Genomic DNA, 17,560 nt, shown 5'->3' with positions numbered 1-17,560 from the left:
AGCGATGTCTTTACTTTTAATGTCAGAGGATTTTTTTTTTGGGGGGGGGGAACCTATTTAGATGTTTGTTGTTCTGTCTACCAATGGAGGTAGCAGCTGCAACTCTCAACATTACCCCAGCATTTTAAAAAAAATAAAAAGTAACCACTATCTAGCTTTATTTTTAAGTGGAAAAGCAATTAAATTTCGTGTTTCTTTCTTGTCCCCTGTAGTCTCCTGCTGATCGGTCTCAGAAAATTCATGCTGGCGATGAAGTGATTCAGGTGAATCGTCAGACAGTGGTAAGTCATGGGCAGTGCCTGTAACCCTTTTCTCGATTTTCAATCTCTCAAATTTCACAGTGCAAGTAGTTTGTCAAAAATATCTTGATTCAGCAGAGTTCAGCTCATTGATCTAAATTCTTAATATCTGTATTAGCAGATTTATAACCTCTTAATCACTAAAAGGCAATCGTGTTTTGACAATGGCTAGAATGTACTGGCCATAAAATATTTTAGATAAGGAAAATACAGGTGTGAATAACTTATTCTCATCAGAATCCTAAGCCCTGTTTTTAAAGGCTCATGAGCCCTGCTACTCAGGAACAAGGCCTGCTGGCTGCTGCTTCCATTGACAGTGGGCTGCAGACCATCAGAGGTGCTGCAGAAATGGCAACCCCTGCAGTCCGCCAGCATGTCACACCAATGTGATTGGAGTGTTATAGTCCTAGCAAAGTGAGCATTTTACTGGAGCTGAAGTCCTATACACACTTTTCTGGGAAGGAGTCATATTGAACTCGGTGGGGCTTCTGAAGAAACGTGTCTAGGATTGTGCTGCATTTCTAAAGCATTGCAGATTTCCACAAATTTATGGTTGATGGAAAAGGCCAGAGTGTTGCTAGAAAGGACTTTTTTCCTTCTGTTTGTATCCACTCTGCCATGTGCCACCTCAACAGAAGCTGTTTGCTAAGATCCCCAGCAGTAGCCTTACCTCTGCCAGACTGCTAGAACAGAGAAATTATGGGGTTGAATGATCATGCAGCTCTGGCACCCAGTTCCTGATGCCTCCCTGAGCACAGAAACCTAGGAGGCATTTCATGGATGGTGGTAGTGGACTGGTTGGGCAGGCTATGCACTCTTTTTGAGCCAGAGACTTATACTGCTGAGCATTAGATGCTGATGATTTGGGGAATGGGGATCACCTCCACTCCCAAATTGAGTGCAGGGGTTTTATGTTGGCATGAGAAGGAGCAGCCACTAACTTACCTGCTCTGTTTTTCCGAGCCTAAACTTCCTCCCTTCCGCAACCATCTCACAAATATTTTTAATAAACATATTATATCCCACCTCTTAAGGCAGCTTATGGCATTTATTAAAAACAACATACCACTAGCAATCAAAACAGTAGCAATGTTCCATTGACCTATTGCATCCGTTTTTTTTCTTCTGGGGAGGGGGTGGAGTCCATCTGACTTGAGAGTAGCACAAAGCCACTAGATATTGGACAAAGCAGGAGTTAACATTCTGCATTATACCACCTTATCCCTAATCACTAAAAGTCCAACAGATCAAGAAGCTGACCAAAAGTGGATGCTCAGACTTCTAGAAGCTGGTCAGCTTCTTGATCTGTTGGACTTTTAGTGATTAGGGATAAGGTGGTATAATGCAGAATGTTAATGATGATCATTTCCTGCTTTGTGCTGAGCCTTGGCTCTGATGTGTTGGCAGTGGAAGGTTATTTTCATAGTAGTTTGATTATGGGAGAGAATCTAATCTACTGTCTCTGATGTGGTTCAAGCTCCCTTTTTTTCTGTTTATTTTTAAGGTGGGGTGGCAGCTGAAGAACCTTGTGAAGAAACTGCGTGAGAATCCTTCTGGAGTTACTCTACTAGTGAAGAAACGTCATACAGGCTCTTTTAATTTTACTCCTGCCCCACTTAAAAATCTAAGGTGGAAACCGCCACTGGTGCAGGTAATGGAACTTCATATGGAACTTTGTTGCCTTACACTAATCGTACTTTAACTAATTTTCTGGATGAGTATCCTTTCCTAGGCTAAGGATATGTAATGCATTAAATATATATTTTTTATCTTTGCTAAGCCTAATACTTGCTGTCATGACGCAAAACATTACTGGGAGCCACCAGAGGCCGCTTCCAGGTAGGCTGGGCCCGTGACCTACTCCACTGGCCGTTGCGGGCTCCAGAATGCCTTGTGAAGGGACTGAAAGTGACTTCTAGGTTGCTTCTGCGATTTCCAGGTCACAGATTTCCAGGTTCCACAAGGTGATCTGGTCCCGCAGAGTCCAATAGCGTAGGTCACGGTGTGATCCAATGGGATCTGGAAGTGGATTCTCGTGGCTCCCAGTAATGCTTTGTGGCACGACAGCAAGCATTGTGCTATGACCCAACATAGAGGATGAGGCGGGCCATGACAGTACGAAGTTTGGGAACCACTGCCGTAGGGAATTCGTGCTTATGCTGGAGCTGAGGTGTAATGTGAATATATCATTGAAATTTGAGCTTAATTGCTTTGACAAAAGCAAAGGTAATGTGGTCTCATAATTTCTGCCTCAACAATTTATGGAATTGTTTTGCAGCAATGTCTTGTGCAGCCTACGAAAGGCAGCAGTTGAGTGAATGTGTGAAATCTCATCTTCCATAAAACAATTCTTTTCCTATACACAGAGAATGAGGGGATGGGGAATGATTTTTCCCCCTCTTTAATCCCTGTCACTGGTATGGGCCAGCTACCTTGAGGCCATTTGGGGCTGAATTGCTGATAATCTTCTAGCCTGATGAATTCTGGAAGTAAACAGCAAATACTCGCTGGGTTGGAAAACTAATGATGAGAGATTATATTTGCTAAATAGAGCAGTGTTATCCAGGGTGTTCTTTGTAGCTTAGCTGAATTGTGACTTTTGCTTTGTTTTATGGTGGTGTCTTTGCAGTTGCCAACTGCCAGCATCAGCAGAACTGGGGATGTAAAATCCACAGGATAGATACAGGGTGTGGAAAGAAATGAGGGTGAACAACTTTCAGGTGGGGATTTCGGGCAGAGCAAAGCATGGCAAGGGAGGGGCGTCCAGTAGTTTGATACTTTCAGGAAGTCACTTATAGCATAATACTACTTATTATGGGTATAGGTGTGTCTGTCCTGACCCTTTTTTTTGTATATTTGGCATATACTTTAGATGCTGCTTGGCAAAAAGACAGTTGTTTCTCTCTGTGGTGTTAGATGAATCATTAGGAGTGCTTATATGTTTGCTAAAAGTGACTTTGGAACAAAAACATGGCTCCAAGGGGTGTGGCAAGAACGTCATCTGCCTAATTGCTTATGTAACTATCCAGGGAAGTCATTTCTTAAAATGTCACGCTGTTAGCTTCCAGTGACCAATGAGATACACAATATCTGATTGTTTTGGTATGATTCTAATTGCCCAGTCCTATGCCCAGGAAATACTGGTGAACTGCAAGGTATGCCAGCACAAAGATGGCCCTTCCATCGTGGAAGTCCCTTCGTGACCGGCTGCTGCACAAGTTCCAGTGTAATAGCCAGAAAGCCACTTGCCACTACCAACCCACCAGAACAGCCCTGCTGGCAGAGTGGGGTAGAATGAGGTAGAGTTGGTGGCTACCAGATCCCAAACCCTCTTTCCAAGTAGGAAACTCTCACAGCAGCTCCACAGCACTGTGCCAGCAAAAGAGCTGTTGTAGCTCTGAGGAGTCCCATAGGGGGCTATTCGGCACCTGGGACACTCAGGTAAGTCTTACTCTTCTTGACTAGCCTCTCCACCATTGAATTCAGCAGACATTGCACTGGTGGACCTGTGCTCTTAGCACAGCAGCCACATAGGATTGGGCCATAAGTCAAAGACATGATGCAGGAGGATGAAGAGACCCCCTTCTATGTATACATGCATGCCTACTGGCTTATCCACAGGCATGATCCCATGTGTTCTCATTTCCACCAGCATAATCCCATGTGTGGAGAAGAAACCTACGAGATCAGACTTGCCCATACGGTTCGAATATTCACACATGCATGCATCCAGTGGTGTGGGACCACATTATCGGGAAGTTGCTCTAGCTGCACTGTGTGTGTATGAGATCATGACTGAAGGTAGAGAGGCCTGAATAGTCGAGAAGCTATCCTTAGAAATTGAAGCTCTAGCTCGCTGGCTGAGATTCAGCCACCAGTCACATGAGAGTAAGCCCCAGTGAACTGAGTGAGACTTCCTTCTGTGTAGACATGCATAAGATTGTACTGCACATGATCATAAAATAGAAAACAATAATTTTTCTATCCAGATTGTTGGGCAAGAGATGGAAATGAAGAACATTTATGGAAGATGGTAAAGGCAGGCTGTACAAAGTACGTTTTCAGCTAGTTGAGCAATCATCTATTTTGTCTGATTGCAGGCCAACCCACCAGCAACTTCAGCCCAATCACCTGAAAGCACCATGGAGACTTCCCTGAAGAAAGAGAAGCCAGCCATTCTTGACCTTTTCATACCTCCACCACCAACTATTCCATATGCTCCACGGTATGTCATTAGCACATGTTAACACAACCCCCCCCCCTTCTTTTTTGGCATTTATTCCACACATCTCTGAGCTGATTTGCTTGAGGAAAGTACAGATTTGCACGGATTCATACAACAATATTTTTGCTTGCTGGGGAAAACAGTCCTATGTGGGGTAGACTTCTGTATGCTACAAACACCGGCATGCCCCTAGAAAATCATTAACTTGAAGTGCTCTGTGTATCTTGAACGTACAAGGTGTGGCATAATGAGAAACACATAAATTCATTTTGCTATATATCCCCTCCTTCTGATCTTGCTGGTTTTATAATTTGCTTTGTGATGGAAAAGCCCTACTCTTAAATGGTAAACGAGAATCCTCGCCTGTTGGTATAGTGAGATCAAGTCTAGTCAGTGTACTGGAACTTTTTTTGTCTTTGGCAAAAATGGCTATGAATTTCAGAACGTTTGTTTGTCAGAAACCAAGTGGCATGCTTTGATGGTGATCTATAGATTCAAACACCTATACTGTTTATAAGCCTGGTGCCGTGATCCTAGAGACTATGTTATGCTGCTGCTCTTCATGCAGTAGTTTTAGCTGTGACATCTAAATGGCCTGGCTTTACAGAGGGAACATAGGCAGGAATATTCAGCTCTGTTCAGCTTGCTTCTGTACCATTTAAGAAAAGAGTGTTGAGATGTCATTCTGGCCCTTTAATGGCCCATTGCATCAAGTGTTTATCCACTGAACTTCATCTGCTTGAATCAGCCTGTGTTGTGCCATTATAATTATTTGGAAATGGTACTACTCTTTTGCATGACTTAATGAATTGCTGGCAATTATGGAGAGGAGCCAGGTACATTGCAGAGCACTGGAGTCTCGCAGCTGATCACAGCCATCTTGTTCGGGGACATCTTGTCTCTGGCATCCAAGACTGTGTACCAGGCAACATTGCCCATGTTTCTTCAAACTTGTTGTTCCTTGTAATCATTAGAGCAAAAACAAGAGCTCAAGTTCTCAGAAAGCTGGATCCTGTAACCAGTATACCACATGTTCTTTTTCTGCATTTATGCACAGTTGGTGCATATATACAGCCCCTACAGACACCCTTTCCTGTTTTTGCAAAATCTCTGTGGCAGCTGAAAAGTGCTCTTACTTCTGTAGGAAGGACTTCGTGTTCATGAGAACAGCTTTACAGTATTTTCCATGTACGTTGCTAAGCCTGCCAAATGTCCTTTCAGGAATGAGAAAGGGAGCTTTGTCTATGGGGCAGGCAATAAACCCAAGCAGCCCTTACCTGGCTCCAAAGGCGCAGAGTCTCCCAATTCTTTCCTGGATCAGGAATGCAGAAGGCGAAGGTCTACGCTTATAGATTCTGACCCGCTGCCTGGTTATTCCATGGAAACAAATATTCTGCCAGCAAAGATGCGGGACAAAACACCGTCTTATGGTGAGTAAATCCCCACCCATTTCTTTGTCACTCATCTTCAGAGCAAATGTATGAATTTGGCAGACTTTGGGAAACACAGCTTTTTTTCCACTGAAATCTTATTTGCCAAGTGAAAACTAATTGAGTCATCAGTCACGATGACTTACATTCTTAAAACCCTAGCTGAAGTCTAGATGTCAGAGTCTGGGTATGACGGAATCCCTGCTGAGAAGCACTAAAAATAGAAGGTGGTGGTTTGTTTGTTTTAAACAGAAGACTTGTGTGTGCAAAAGTTGTAATGTTTGGTGGAATTTAAGTGGAGGCTTACTGTCCCTTGCATACTGTATCTTGGAATTATTCAGCGAAGCTTAGGGGCCATAGGTCCAAGACTGATCAAAGGAAGCACTGCTTCACACAACATATAATTAGAACGACATTCATAACCACAAGCGGTGGAGTTGCCTAATAGCTTAGTTGGCCTTTAAAAGTACTGTATTAGACAAGTTCACGAAGGGTGGTGGTGGTGGTGGGGTTTTCACATAGCATTATTGGTTAACTGTGCTAGCTAATGGAGCTTCTGTATATGAGGCAGTATACCTCAGAATTTCAGCTGCTCGTGCAAAACCAGGAAGGGTCTGCCTATGAGCACACAAGGACATTCGACCGGGAACAGTAGGAAAAGAATGCAGGGGAGGAAAGAATGCAGGGGAGCAAGGCAGTTTGTACTGAGCCTCCTGTTGCTTGTTTAGTGCTTATGAGTTGTGCATCCTGAAACACTGGCATTCCTGGAGAGGGGGCAAAGCAGGAAGTTAATTCAGGTGTTGGGACGCCCATGTAAAGTGGCTCCTCCCCCTCGGCTTCTGAGCCAGTTGCGGCTACGAAAGCAAAGTGGAGATGTCTCCTCTGCATTGCTATTGCCTTACCAAATGGCTCGAAAGCAGAGAAGGGGGCCGCTTTACGTGGGCATCCCATGCCTGAAGAAACTGACTGCTTTGCCCCCCGCCCTCCAGGAATGCCAGTGTCCTGAAATTTTCTTTTTCTATTTTAATTTGCATTAAAGTTAACCTCTTTCTTACTTGCATTAACTGTTCTTTCAATATTGCTGTTGTGATGCTCCATTATCATTAATGATCTCAGTATGAACCTTCCTGAGTAGAACTGTGCGCTTGAAACTTTTTCTGTTGTTGTCTTCAGGCAAGCCTCGCCCATTGTCTATGCCGGCAGATGGAAACTGGCTGGGAGCTGTAGAGCCTTTCTCTAAACCCCGAGCAGCAGGGAGAAAAGGTAAGGAAACTTCTATATGAGCAGAACTACTCTCAAGCAGAGACCTTGAATTCTGGTTCCTAGTGTGTCATGGCCATGCAGCAAGGCTTCTGCCTCTGCAGTTGTCCTTGCAGGTTTCCAAGCAACCCCTGGTGTTTGTCATGTGTGAATACCCGTCAAGTGGAGATGGAGATTCTTATTGTTGAAATAAGCTATGGAGCACAGCTTTGGGACCCCTTAGTTGTGTAAATGCATGGGCTGTGATAACACACCTGGAATGTATTGACTAGTAGTAGATACCTTGGCAAAGATTATTAGGATGACCTGTTACAGCTATTCTGAATGGCTGCCCTTGGGTATGATGTTCTTGCGTCCCTGACTTTGGTGTTAACATCTGCTTGTTGGGCCCCTGAGGTGTATGGAGAGCTTGACAAGCAAACTGTCCCTCAGTATATAAGGGACAATTCATCTTTTTAAGGCCATGAGAACTGCTTTGTCCTAATGAATGGTTTGCTTCAACTGTTACCCTGCAGATGCCCGATTTTGTCTGATCTTGGAAGCTAAGCAGGGTCAGGTCTGGTTAGTACTTGGATGGGAGACCGCCTGGGAATACTGGGTGCTGTAGGCTTATACCATAGTCTTTCAAGACTGAAGGTTGCCAACCATGAATGGAAAATTGTGGGTGCTTGAAATATAATCTTGTGCATGATGCAGTTTTGGCCTAGATGCCACTGCATCATAAAAACTCGAATGTTACAGCCTACCCTTAATCACATGCAATTCAGCACCCAACATTATTATCAAAGGGAATGCTGGATGCAGCTTGTGATTGGCTTCCAGAACCCTGCAAACCATAGCTGTGGTTCTAAGCCACTCTTGGGTAGAACCCAATGGACAGCTTTGCAGACAAGTAAGTGGCCTCTAGGAATCATGGCAGCCTTTTTTCACTGTTTTATTTGATCAAGCACTGAAATGGAGGTGAATTGTATCGACATTGTGAAGCAGCAATTAAACAAGCCAGGCTTGTGTTCTCCCTGGACAGAGCTTCTTATCTATTTGTGCTATGCTAAGCTAATCTTGCTCGGCTATGGAGCAGCAGCCATAGTAGTGTGCTCTGCACTGGTGGTGGAGAGTGGCATCTACATGGAACAGGAATGCAGCATATATGGGGGGAAGGGAGGGTGGGGAAAAGGTTTGAATTTTTAGTCAATTTTATTTATTAAGGGCCCAATCCTATCCAATCTTCCAGTGCAGTTGTACTAATGGGTGTGCACTGCATCCTGTGGGGGGGGGGGGAAGGCAGTCACAGAGGCCTCCTCAATGTATGGGAACATTTGTTCCTTTACCTCGGACCTGCATTGCAGCTGCACCAGTGCAGGAAAGTGGAATTGGATTGGGCCCTAAGTGTCTAGCTCCAGAATAAATTTACACTAGCAAATGATTGTCGCAAGCATTTTGAAGTGTGGAAACTAGTGAAGGACAGTCTATGCCAGTGGTTCACGAACTGTTTGCCGTGAGCTGTTTTTTGGTGGGTTGTGGCTAGCGCCGTCTGTGGCAACCCCTGTGGCACTGAAAGACGTTCTGGGGTGCTACCAGGCCACCGCAGCCGACGAAATGGGCCTGGTAAGTTGCAGGCCATAGTACTGGCTGTGGCATCGCAAGGCATTCTGGGACACATCCCAGGCAATGTGACCAAAGTGGGTCACCACACTGAAAAAGATTGAGAACCGCTGCCCACAGTTGAATGGGTCTCTTAAAAAGTCCAGTCCAATGGTTGGACAAACAATTTTTGGAAGGGGCAATTTTGGACGGAGAAGTGGTCGGAGCAGAGGAATTATTACCAGCTATTTCTTCTTACTGCCGTCTCTCCCCCTGCACTTTCCCCTCATTATGATGTCTCAGATGTGCTTATCTGCACAAACAGTGGAAAACTGCTCTGTGTGTTGCAGTGGGTGAAGAATTGAGTATCTCTTCTAGCCCTACCACTTGTCACTGCAAAATTACCCTCTCCCAAAGCTGTTTAAACTTAAAAGGATCCACCTTTCGGATTTTAATACATACACTTGCCTCTAACGCAGGGGTGCCCAAACCCTGGCCTGGGGGCCACTTACAGCCCTCGGGGGTTCCCAATCAGGCCCTCGGGGAGCCCCCAGTCTCCAATGAGCATCTGGCCCTCCAGAGACTTGCTGGAGCATATGCTGGCTCAATGCAACTGCTCTCAGAATGAGGATGACTGTTTGACCTCTCACCTGAGCTGTGGGATGAGGGCTCCCTCCACTACTTGCTGTTTCATGACTGTGGTGCAGCAGTGGCAGCAAAGGAAAGGCTGGCCTTGCTTTGTGCAAGGCCTTGAGCTACTTCAAGACCTTCATTCAGTCATATAAGTTCCATCTCTAATAAATCCATTTATGTAAATTTATTCAAATTTTAAATGTAAATTAATTCCCCCCCTCCCCCGTGCCCAACACAGTGTCAGAGAGATAATGTGGCTCTCCTGCTAAAATGTTTGGACACCCCTGCTCTAACGTATAATTTGGCCCTTAGGCAGAGTGCAAATGAGCAGCTTGCACAGCAATAGCTAAAGTGGAGAGTAAAAGTAAGATGAGGGTGTAAGTTATAGTAGCATTAGACCAAGGTAAAGGAAATCTTTGAGGTGTGTGTGTGTGTTCCACCCCACAGACCATAGGAAAGCAGATGTGCCAAATTCACACAGGAAGTGTCATAGTGACTTTTCTGATGTATGTCCTACTACAGCCTCTGTTCTGCACTCTGTTCTGAGGGTATTTATAACAGTGCTACTTTTTGTTACAGGCGAAAATGTTCTCTGCCGGTACTTCAGCAACGAGAGGATCCCACCCATCATTGAAGAAAGTTCTTCATTGCAGCATCCGTTTTCCAGGCCTGTGGTGGAAAGGCAACTGGTGAGGGGCACGGACTACATCCGGGGAAGCCGATGCTTTGTTAATGTGGATCTTCACAACAGTGCAACAATCCCTTTCCAAGAGGAGGGAGCCAAAAAGCCTCCTGCTGTCACCCCTTCCACAAAACCCTCCTCCTCCTCCTCCACCACAGAGCCTTCTCTGCTAGTCAGCTGGATCACGCGACTGAAGTTGTTGACTCACTGACTTGACTGACTGGATTGTGATTTTTTTCAGGATTTTTAACCAAGTGCCTTTTCCTCTCCTCAGATAAATTGCTCTGCACTACCTACAGAGTGATTTAGTGGTTATGCATTTATTTTATTTTATTCTTTCCCTGGAGAAGCCTGCTTTATTTTTCCCAGCGGCGCTGTCTCAAGTTCACCGGAGTTGGAGGAAGGGCCTTGGGTAATGGAGGAGAGATAACAAGATGTAGCTATTTCTGCCTACCTGAAGGTGGAGGGGAATTCAGTCTTCTGGAGAAAACTGATCAGGCTGGAGCGATTTCAGAGGTCACTGCTGACCTGAAATTCGCATGACCCATGCAGTAGTTGCCTCTGCACTGCAGTGAGGCCTGGTGCCACTTCATTTGTTTCAATGTTCTGATGCCATGTGACCTATTGGATGTGCCGTCGACATAACATCAGCAAAATTAAACCTGACCAAGAAAAGGGGGACGTGGCTTTATTCCCTCCTTTAACAGTGCAGTGATACTGCAGATGGCTGCAGACAACTGAATTCTGTAAGGAATAAAAGGCAGGTTTTTTTTTCCTTTTGGTTCTGATTAGACACAAATGTGAGCTTATCTTGGTTGATACCCCAGTTATTAAAAGTACAGGTCAACTACTCTTCCCTGAATTGCTGCAGTGCTCGTCCCATTAAGACATGGATTGCTACAGCATGCCAAGAAAATGCATCTCTAGCAACGACGGTAATGATGAATCTATTTTCTGAGACTGAATAGCTGTTAACCAAATTGATTCTTCTGAAAACCAAGTCTTGCAGGTTTCTGGAGCGTTCACAGTAGTTCAAAACTGAATTGGTTTGATATGATGTGTGCTTTACAGACTGCCTGGTGAGGAATTACACTTTTGTAAGACCGTCTTGATCTTTGAAGGCATTTTTTTTTTTTGAAAAACCTGTTTGCCCTCATTAATTTAGTAGCATCGTGCTAGGAGTTGGGGGAGTTGGTCTGTGGAGGGAGGAACTTGCAAAAAGTGCTAAGAAATGGTTGTTTTAAAAACAATGTACAAAAGTTTTTTGTTAGACATTCACAAAGCACATTCTCTTTAAAATAATTTAAAAGTGTTTATATAGCACTGTATCTCTTCTTTATTTGTAACTTTATGCTGTTTTTGCATTCCTGTTCACTGCACTAATTGTCCAATACAGAAATATTACTCCCCCCACCTCCATTAAATTAACAGCTCAACCTGTCATTTAGGCGGTCTCAAAATAATTGGTGGGCTCTCATGCATCACCTGCACTGACGAAAGAAATTTACATTGCTATCTAACATTATCAGTTTGACCTCATCAGCAAGCTGTACTTTGCCTTTTATAATGAGCTTGGGATGTATGAAAGTGTCTGTTTTGAGGTATGATTATCCTCCTTTGTTTTGTTTTTCAGCTTGGAAAGACAGGTATTAAATTAACTATGTAGGAAACTGGCACAACCTTCTTAAGTTCGGTGAATTTGCACTAATTTTTACCATTAAAGGACGTATATGGTTATAACCCAATTTGATCCTGTCATCTCAGACAAGGGCAAACAAAGACATAAGTTATCTTTCTTTCAAACCCAACCAGCTATTGGTTCCACTCTGTTATTAATATTAATTTTTGTAGTCAATTGGTTGTTTCATTATATTTTCTCATAGTGTCTAAACTGATGGGCTTCATTTTAAAGAATGGAGGGTGCAACGTAACTGAAATTTTGGTTGACAATCTTGGCAAATGTAATGGAGAATGTAACGTATATGCTACAGAGTTCTAAGACAAACTAAATTTCTCCCTTGCTAGAATAATGATAGAAGAAGATATGATCGTAACTCAGAACAACCTCTCTCTTAAATAAATTAGACAACAGAGAGTAAAAATCTTGCTTTGAAGTACCCATTAATTAACCTAATAATTTCTCTGCAAGTTCAGGCAATAACCTCTCTGCTCAAGAAGAAGAGAGTCCTTTTACCTAGGCCTTTCATTTCTTGTTCGTTAAGCAGGAAGGTTTCATGCGAAATGTCATGGATGTATTTGACATGAGAAAGGGTGACTAAGAAGTAAACCAGTGAGTCAGGCAGTCACTGGTTCAAATCTTCCCTTGGATAAGCTAACATCATTAATCATCAGCTCCTCCCCACCCCATTTGTAATGTATAAATAATACTCTCGTGTATATTTTGACTGAATGTATTTACTATTTGCCACTCCATTTGCAATTAGTCCAAAGTAATGTGAGAAGCTATGATCCTGATATTGCATCACTTGTAAAGTATTAGGCACAGTTCCTGGGAAAGAGACGGGCAGCTGCCAAGGATGATGCCAAAGGCTGCCCAACAGCCCTGCTTCCCAAAGTGTGTGCGCCTTGATGGGGCAGGGGGGCACAAGTTCAACACATGCTTGCTCTCTCTCCCTCCCTGAAACAGGAGGCTGAATTGATGCCCACACTTCTGCTGCTATGGAATCTGTTTCCAAAGACATTTTAAAGATACCTTAAAAAGTTACTATGGGCAGTGTTGTTGCTAAGCGTAAGCAGTGGAAACCACATGATCACTGCAGGTATACTAAGAGAGAAAGCAGTGGAAAGTAGTTGATTCCCCCCTTCTTCCTCTAATCACACTTCTGTGTTTTGAAGTTAGAGTAGCTGATGAACCTTCATCAGGCCATACAGATTTCCTGTAGAAGTCATTGTCTTTCTCCTGCACATTTTAAATGTGTTCACAGCATGCACTTATTAGTTTATTTTATAGTTTTATGGTAATTCAGATGATTAGTGGACATAAGATACAAGCTACAAATACATTTTGTATGAAACCTGCTCCAACAGTAACCTTTCTACAACAATATCGACAAGACATCTCAGAAGTTATTTTCCATCCACCACTTCAGCATGGTGTCCTAATTTTTTCCTGTGTCCTAATTATATTGCAAACCAACCTGGGTGGAGGCTGAAACTTGTGTGTAGAAGGGATTTTGATAACAGTGTATATGTCACAAAGTCATCAGAATCCCTTCTAGGTGCAGTTACAGCCTCCACCCAGATTCATTTGCAATGTCTACTAATGTGTATGTTTCTGTACCTCCCATCTCTAGAAGTGGTTGAAGGCACAGAAAAGAACCTAGTTTGTATCTTCAAGCATGACTGAAGCTGTTGGTTGCATGCTTCACTGACAGCATCCCTGGTGTGTGTGTAAAAGTTTTCAGATTTAGTACTTTTCACTTGCATTTGCTGGATCCCAGGAATCAAGATTCAGAAGCCATTCACCTGAGACTTTTAGCCCTGTTTTAACATTGAGTGTGCTGTTCCCAAGTAGAGGGGGAAACATGAGTTTGTGCCCCTGCTCCCCTGTGACTCAACACTAATATGGGGACAGTTCTGTCTTGCAAGTTAGAACTCTAGGCAGGAGGTCTGGTCTAGAGGGTAGAGCCTCTGTTAACCTGAAGATAACATCAGAAGGTCACCAGTTCGAGGACACCGGCAGCTCCCTGATTGGCTGAGAATTGTGGGACCTTGAAGCAGCTGACAAGCCCAGCTGAGTGATTCCACCTGCTCTTGGTGTGAGCAAGAGGCATCTTGGCTGCCTTCCATGTGGAGATGGAGCTGCTTGTCAGCCTGCATGGGAGAACTGGAGGCCAGAAGTGAACATAAGAACAGCCCCACTGGATCAGGCCATAAGCACATCTAGTCCAGCTACCTGTATCTCACAGCAGCCCACCAAATGCCCCAGGGAGCACACCAGATAACAAGAGACCTCATTCTGGTGCCCTCCCTTGGTGAGAGCCAAGTGAGACCAAAACCAGGAAGCCCCATTCTGAAATGTTGCTTCTTGAAAGAGAGAACCTCTATGTTTGTAAAAATCCCCTTGAGGGATTTAGAAATGCCTACCTATGTAAACCGCCTTGAATAAAGTTAGAGGAGTAATCCGATGACCAGAAAGGCAGTATATAAAAACCTAGGCAAAAAACTCTCCCGTGTGGAGGAAGCACCTTCACACAAGTGTCAAATCTGGGAACAACCTGGTATGTTACTAAGGAGCATTGGAGTCAGGCTAGCTGGTGCATTCCCATTTGCCCTCCCCCTCTATCAGGCAGAGAATGGTGTCTGAATAAGATTTCTGGAAACCGGAATTTGAGATCCACTGTCTGGGGGACAGTTCTGATGTTCCAACTCATCCTAATTCAGTTCTAGGTATCCAGACCTATGTATGTGTGCACTGTGGTTTTGCACCTAACCAAATCCAAATTCTTGAGAATCTTTATTAAAAAAAATAAAAATCTAGCCCTTGTGGCTGCAAAGATGCACTTGACAACAGGCCTGCTGAAATTTCAGAAGCAAGAGAAGTAACTAAATACTAATTCCAGCAATGGAGGTGAGGTTTCAGTGTCCTACATGCCACCAATAGCAAATCCAGAATAAATTATGCAAAGCAGTAAAAATGGCAGGATAAATGCTTCTGAAGAGAAATAACATTCAGTACATTTGCATAATTAATAAAAGTTGCCAAATTCAACTGTTGCTGGACCAGAATTTGGGTGAGCTGGATGCAGAATGTTAAGTTTTAGAGCACGACCTTCCGTGTCTCTTCAGTAGTTGGCACAGAAAACACTACACTGCAGTTTAACGTATCAAGTGAGCAGCAAGAACTGCTTTGCAAAATAGAGGATTTGATGAGCAAATTTAGTTTCTGGAAACTGAATTTGCCAGCAGCTCTTGGGAGGTAGGACTCGGATTAGAGTTCCTGAAATGAAATACTTTTTCAAATATAATTTTCTAAATGTGTAAGCAGGATATGCAAAGTGCCAAGCTTAATTTGAAAAGCTCCGGTGCAGTATTAACCAGGAAACTTGATGGGTGAGTTCGGATGGAAAAACACTGTCCAAAGGAGAGGGTATTAAGAGCCAATTTAGCTTCATTGCACAATGATTTCTTATTCCTTCTCCCAGGGAGATTGGCATGAAAACGAACTTTTGAGGAGCAAATTATCCCAAGTGGGTGTCTTCAAGTTGCCTTAGGCGTCTGTTTTTATCCCTTTGCTGTAATAAATGGTAACGAAAGAGAAGGGGGGGTGTTTTTGCCACCCCTTTTTCAAAAGAAACCCTCTTTGCTCTTTGGGGTATCAAGTCTGATCTTGCCTGTTTTATTGTAGGTCTCCTTTTGGATCGTGCTCATCTGAAAAAAGAATATGTAAATAACTCTGTTTTCATTTAATCCACTCCGCTCATCAAGGTGTGAAGCGAAACTAGCACAAAGGGAATATGATGTACTTTGTACAGCCTAATTCTATGCATGTTGAAGTATGGTACTGTAGCTCTAGCTGAGTTTATTGGGAGTTCCTCCCGCACCAGGGGACAGAGGATTGCAGCCTCTAAGCTACCTGCAGAGTAGAGATACCTGCAGAAAATCTGTCACTGCAACATCAGCCAGAAAGGCGAGGTAGTGGGCTATATCTAGCCCAACAGAACCAAGCGGCTGCTTCTTACCTTTGCAAAGAAGCAAGTAGAAGAGGCATGTTGACTGAGTGTACAAAAGTTGTTGAAGGAACAGTTTCCTAGTCTGCACTAGCAGTTTATGGAAGTGTATTCTTCAGAGAAAAGGAAATGAAGTGACATTCTGTTTCCTCTTTTGTAACCAAGCTTTAAAAGTGATCTTCTGTATAGGTTTGTGCGGGAGGGGGGGAGCCAAAACTTCTGCCAAGTCAGGAAACAGATGGAAGAAATGGAAAGCTTTACTTGTACAGAGGGAAATGGAACGCTTTTTCCTCCAGCATGTGTGTGACTCCTTCAATACCCAAATTGTAAAAAGGTATACAAGACACCTGCCGTCCCCAAACTAGTCGCCAAGGCCCATAAATGGGTCACACACGAAGTATAAACTAAAAATCACCTGGGTTTAACCAAGCAACCAATGCAACTGTTAAGGGCCAAACTAAATGTGCCCACAGTGCATGCTTCGAGCCTGCTGATCAAGATGATGGTGTTTGCAACCCATAAGGTGGTGGGGGCCAAGCAAAACAAGTTGGAATGGGGAAGGGGAGAGTAGCGGGGATTAGCACTTTGCTGCTGCGTTGGTTAGTATCCTGAGGGTGCATACCTTTGCATGCTATTTATAGTTTTTGTTTGTTTTTTAAACTTGAGCTTTTTAACTATGGAGCGACAAATATGAAAGCCCCCCTACCTAGAGTTACCAGATACAAAGGGGGACAGACTGTCTATACCAGGGGTCTCTAAACTTTTCAGCCAAAGGGCCGCATCAAATATCTGGCACTGTGTTGAGGGCCAGAAAAAAAATTAAATAAAAAATTTAAATAACTACATTAGAGATGGAACTTAGATGAATGAATAAATGAATGGGCTCATAAGAACATAAGAACATAAGAACAGCCCCACTGGATCAGGCCATAGGCCCATCTAGTCCAGCTTCCTGTATCTCACAGCGGCCCACCAAATGCCCCAGGGAGCACACCAGATAACAAGAGACCTCATCCTGGTGCCCTCCCCTACATCTGGCATTCTGACTTAACCCATTCCTATAATCAGGAGGTTGCGCATACACATCATGGCTTGTACCCCATAATGGATTTTTCCTCCAGAAACTCGTCCAATCCCCTTTTAAAGGCGTCTAGGCTAGACGCCAGCACCACATCCTGTGGCAAGGAGTTCCACAGACCGACCACGCGCTGAGTAAAGAAATATTTTCTTTTGTCTGTCCTAACCCGCCCAACACTCAATTTTAGTGGATGTCCCCTTACATTTAGCTCAAATGTCCAGGACTTCTCCAAGCACGAACACAACCCCAAAAATAAAGCACACACTTAAATGGACCCCCATTTGCCCTCCCCACAAGCACACCTCTGGTTGTGTTTGGTCATCTGGGTCAGAGGCTCTCAGGCGATCAGAGGCTGGCTCCGGGCTGGATAGAGGCTCACTGGGGACCACATCTGGCCCTAGGCCGGGGTTTGGAGACCCCTGGTCTATACCTTTAACCATTTTACAAAGGAGGCAATTTTGGCAGGTGCAGCTTTTCAAACCCTTCCATGTTGAGCTGCCTGCTAACATTCCCTTTCCTATACAGTGGTTAAAGGTATATCTGGAATCTCTACCCCTTCCCCTCTCCCAGCATGGTTTCAGCTTGTTTTACATGACTCCCAGTCCCCATTGTTTTGTTGTTTTTTTTAAAAGAACCAACTATTTCCAAAAGAGGTGCCTGTGTGCCTGGCTCTTAAACAATA

The 17,560-nt window shown here is 43.9% G+C and overlaps 1 protein-coding gene across 1 annotated transcript in view; it reads left to right on the top strand.

The window, feature by feature from the left end:
- The window catches only part of CNKSR3 (CNKSR family member 3), a 69,591-nt gene extending 57,402 nt beyond the window's left edge, over positions 1–12,189 (top strand). Inside the window, exons 8-13 of the mRNA XM_066615783.1 lie at positions 213–281; positions 1,804–1,950; positions 4,400–4,524; positions 5,746–5,954; positions 7,128–7,217; positions 10,008–12,189. Coding sequence (XP_066471880.1) covers positions 213–281; positions 1,804–1,950; positions 4,400–4,524; positions 5,746–5,954; positions 7,128–7,217; positions 10,008–10,321 — 954 coding nt within the window. The 3' untranslated portion in view covers positions 10,322–12,189. The remainder of the gene's footprint in view (positions 1–212; positions 282–1,803; positions 1,951–4,399; positions 4,525–5,745; positions 5,955–7,127; positions 7,218–10,007) is intronic.
- Positions 12,190–17,560: the final 5,371 nt, after the last annotated feature.

Source organism: Tiliqua scincoides, chromosome 1, assembly GCF_035046505.1.
Source record: "Tiliqua scincoides isolate rTilSci1 chromosome 1, rTilSci1.hap2, whole genome shotgun sequence".
In the NCBI taxonomy this organism is placed as follows: domain Eukaryota; kingdom Metazoa; phylum Chordata; class Lepidosauria; order Squamata; family Scincidae; genus Tiliqua; species Tiliqua scincoides.
This window is presented reverse-complemented; position numbering and strand designations above follow the sequence as displayed.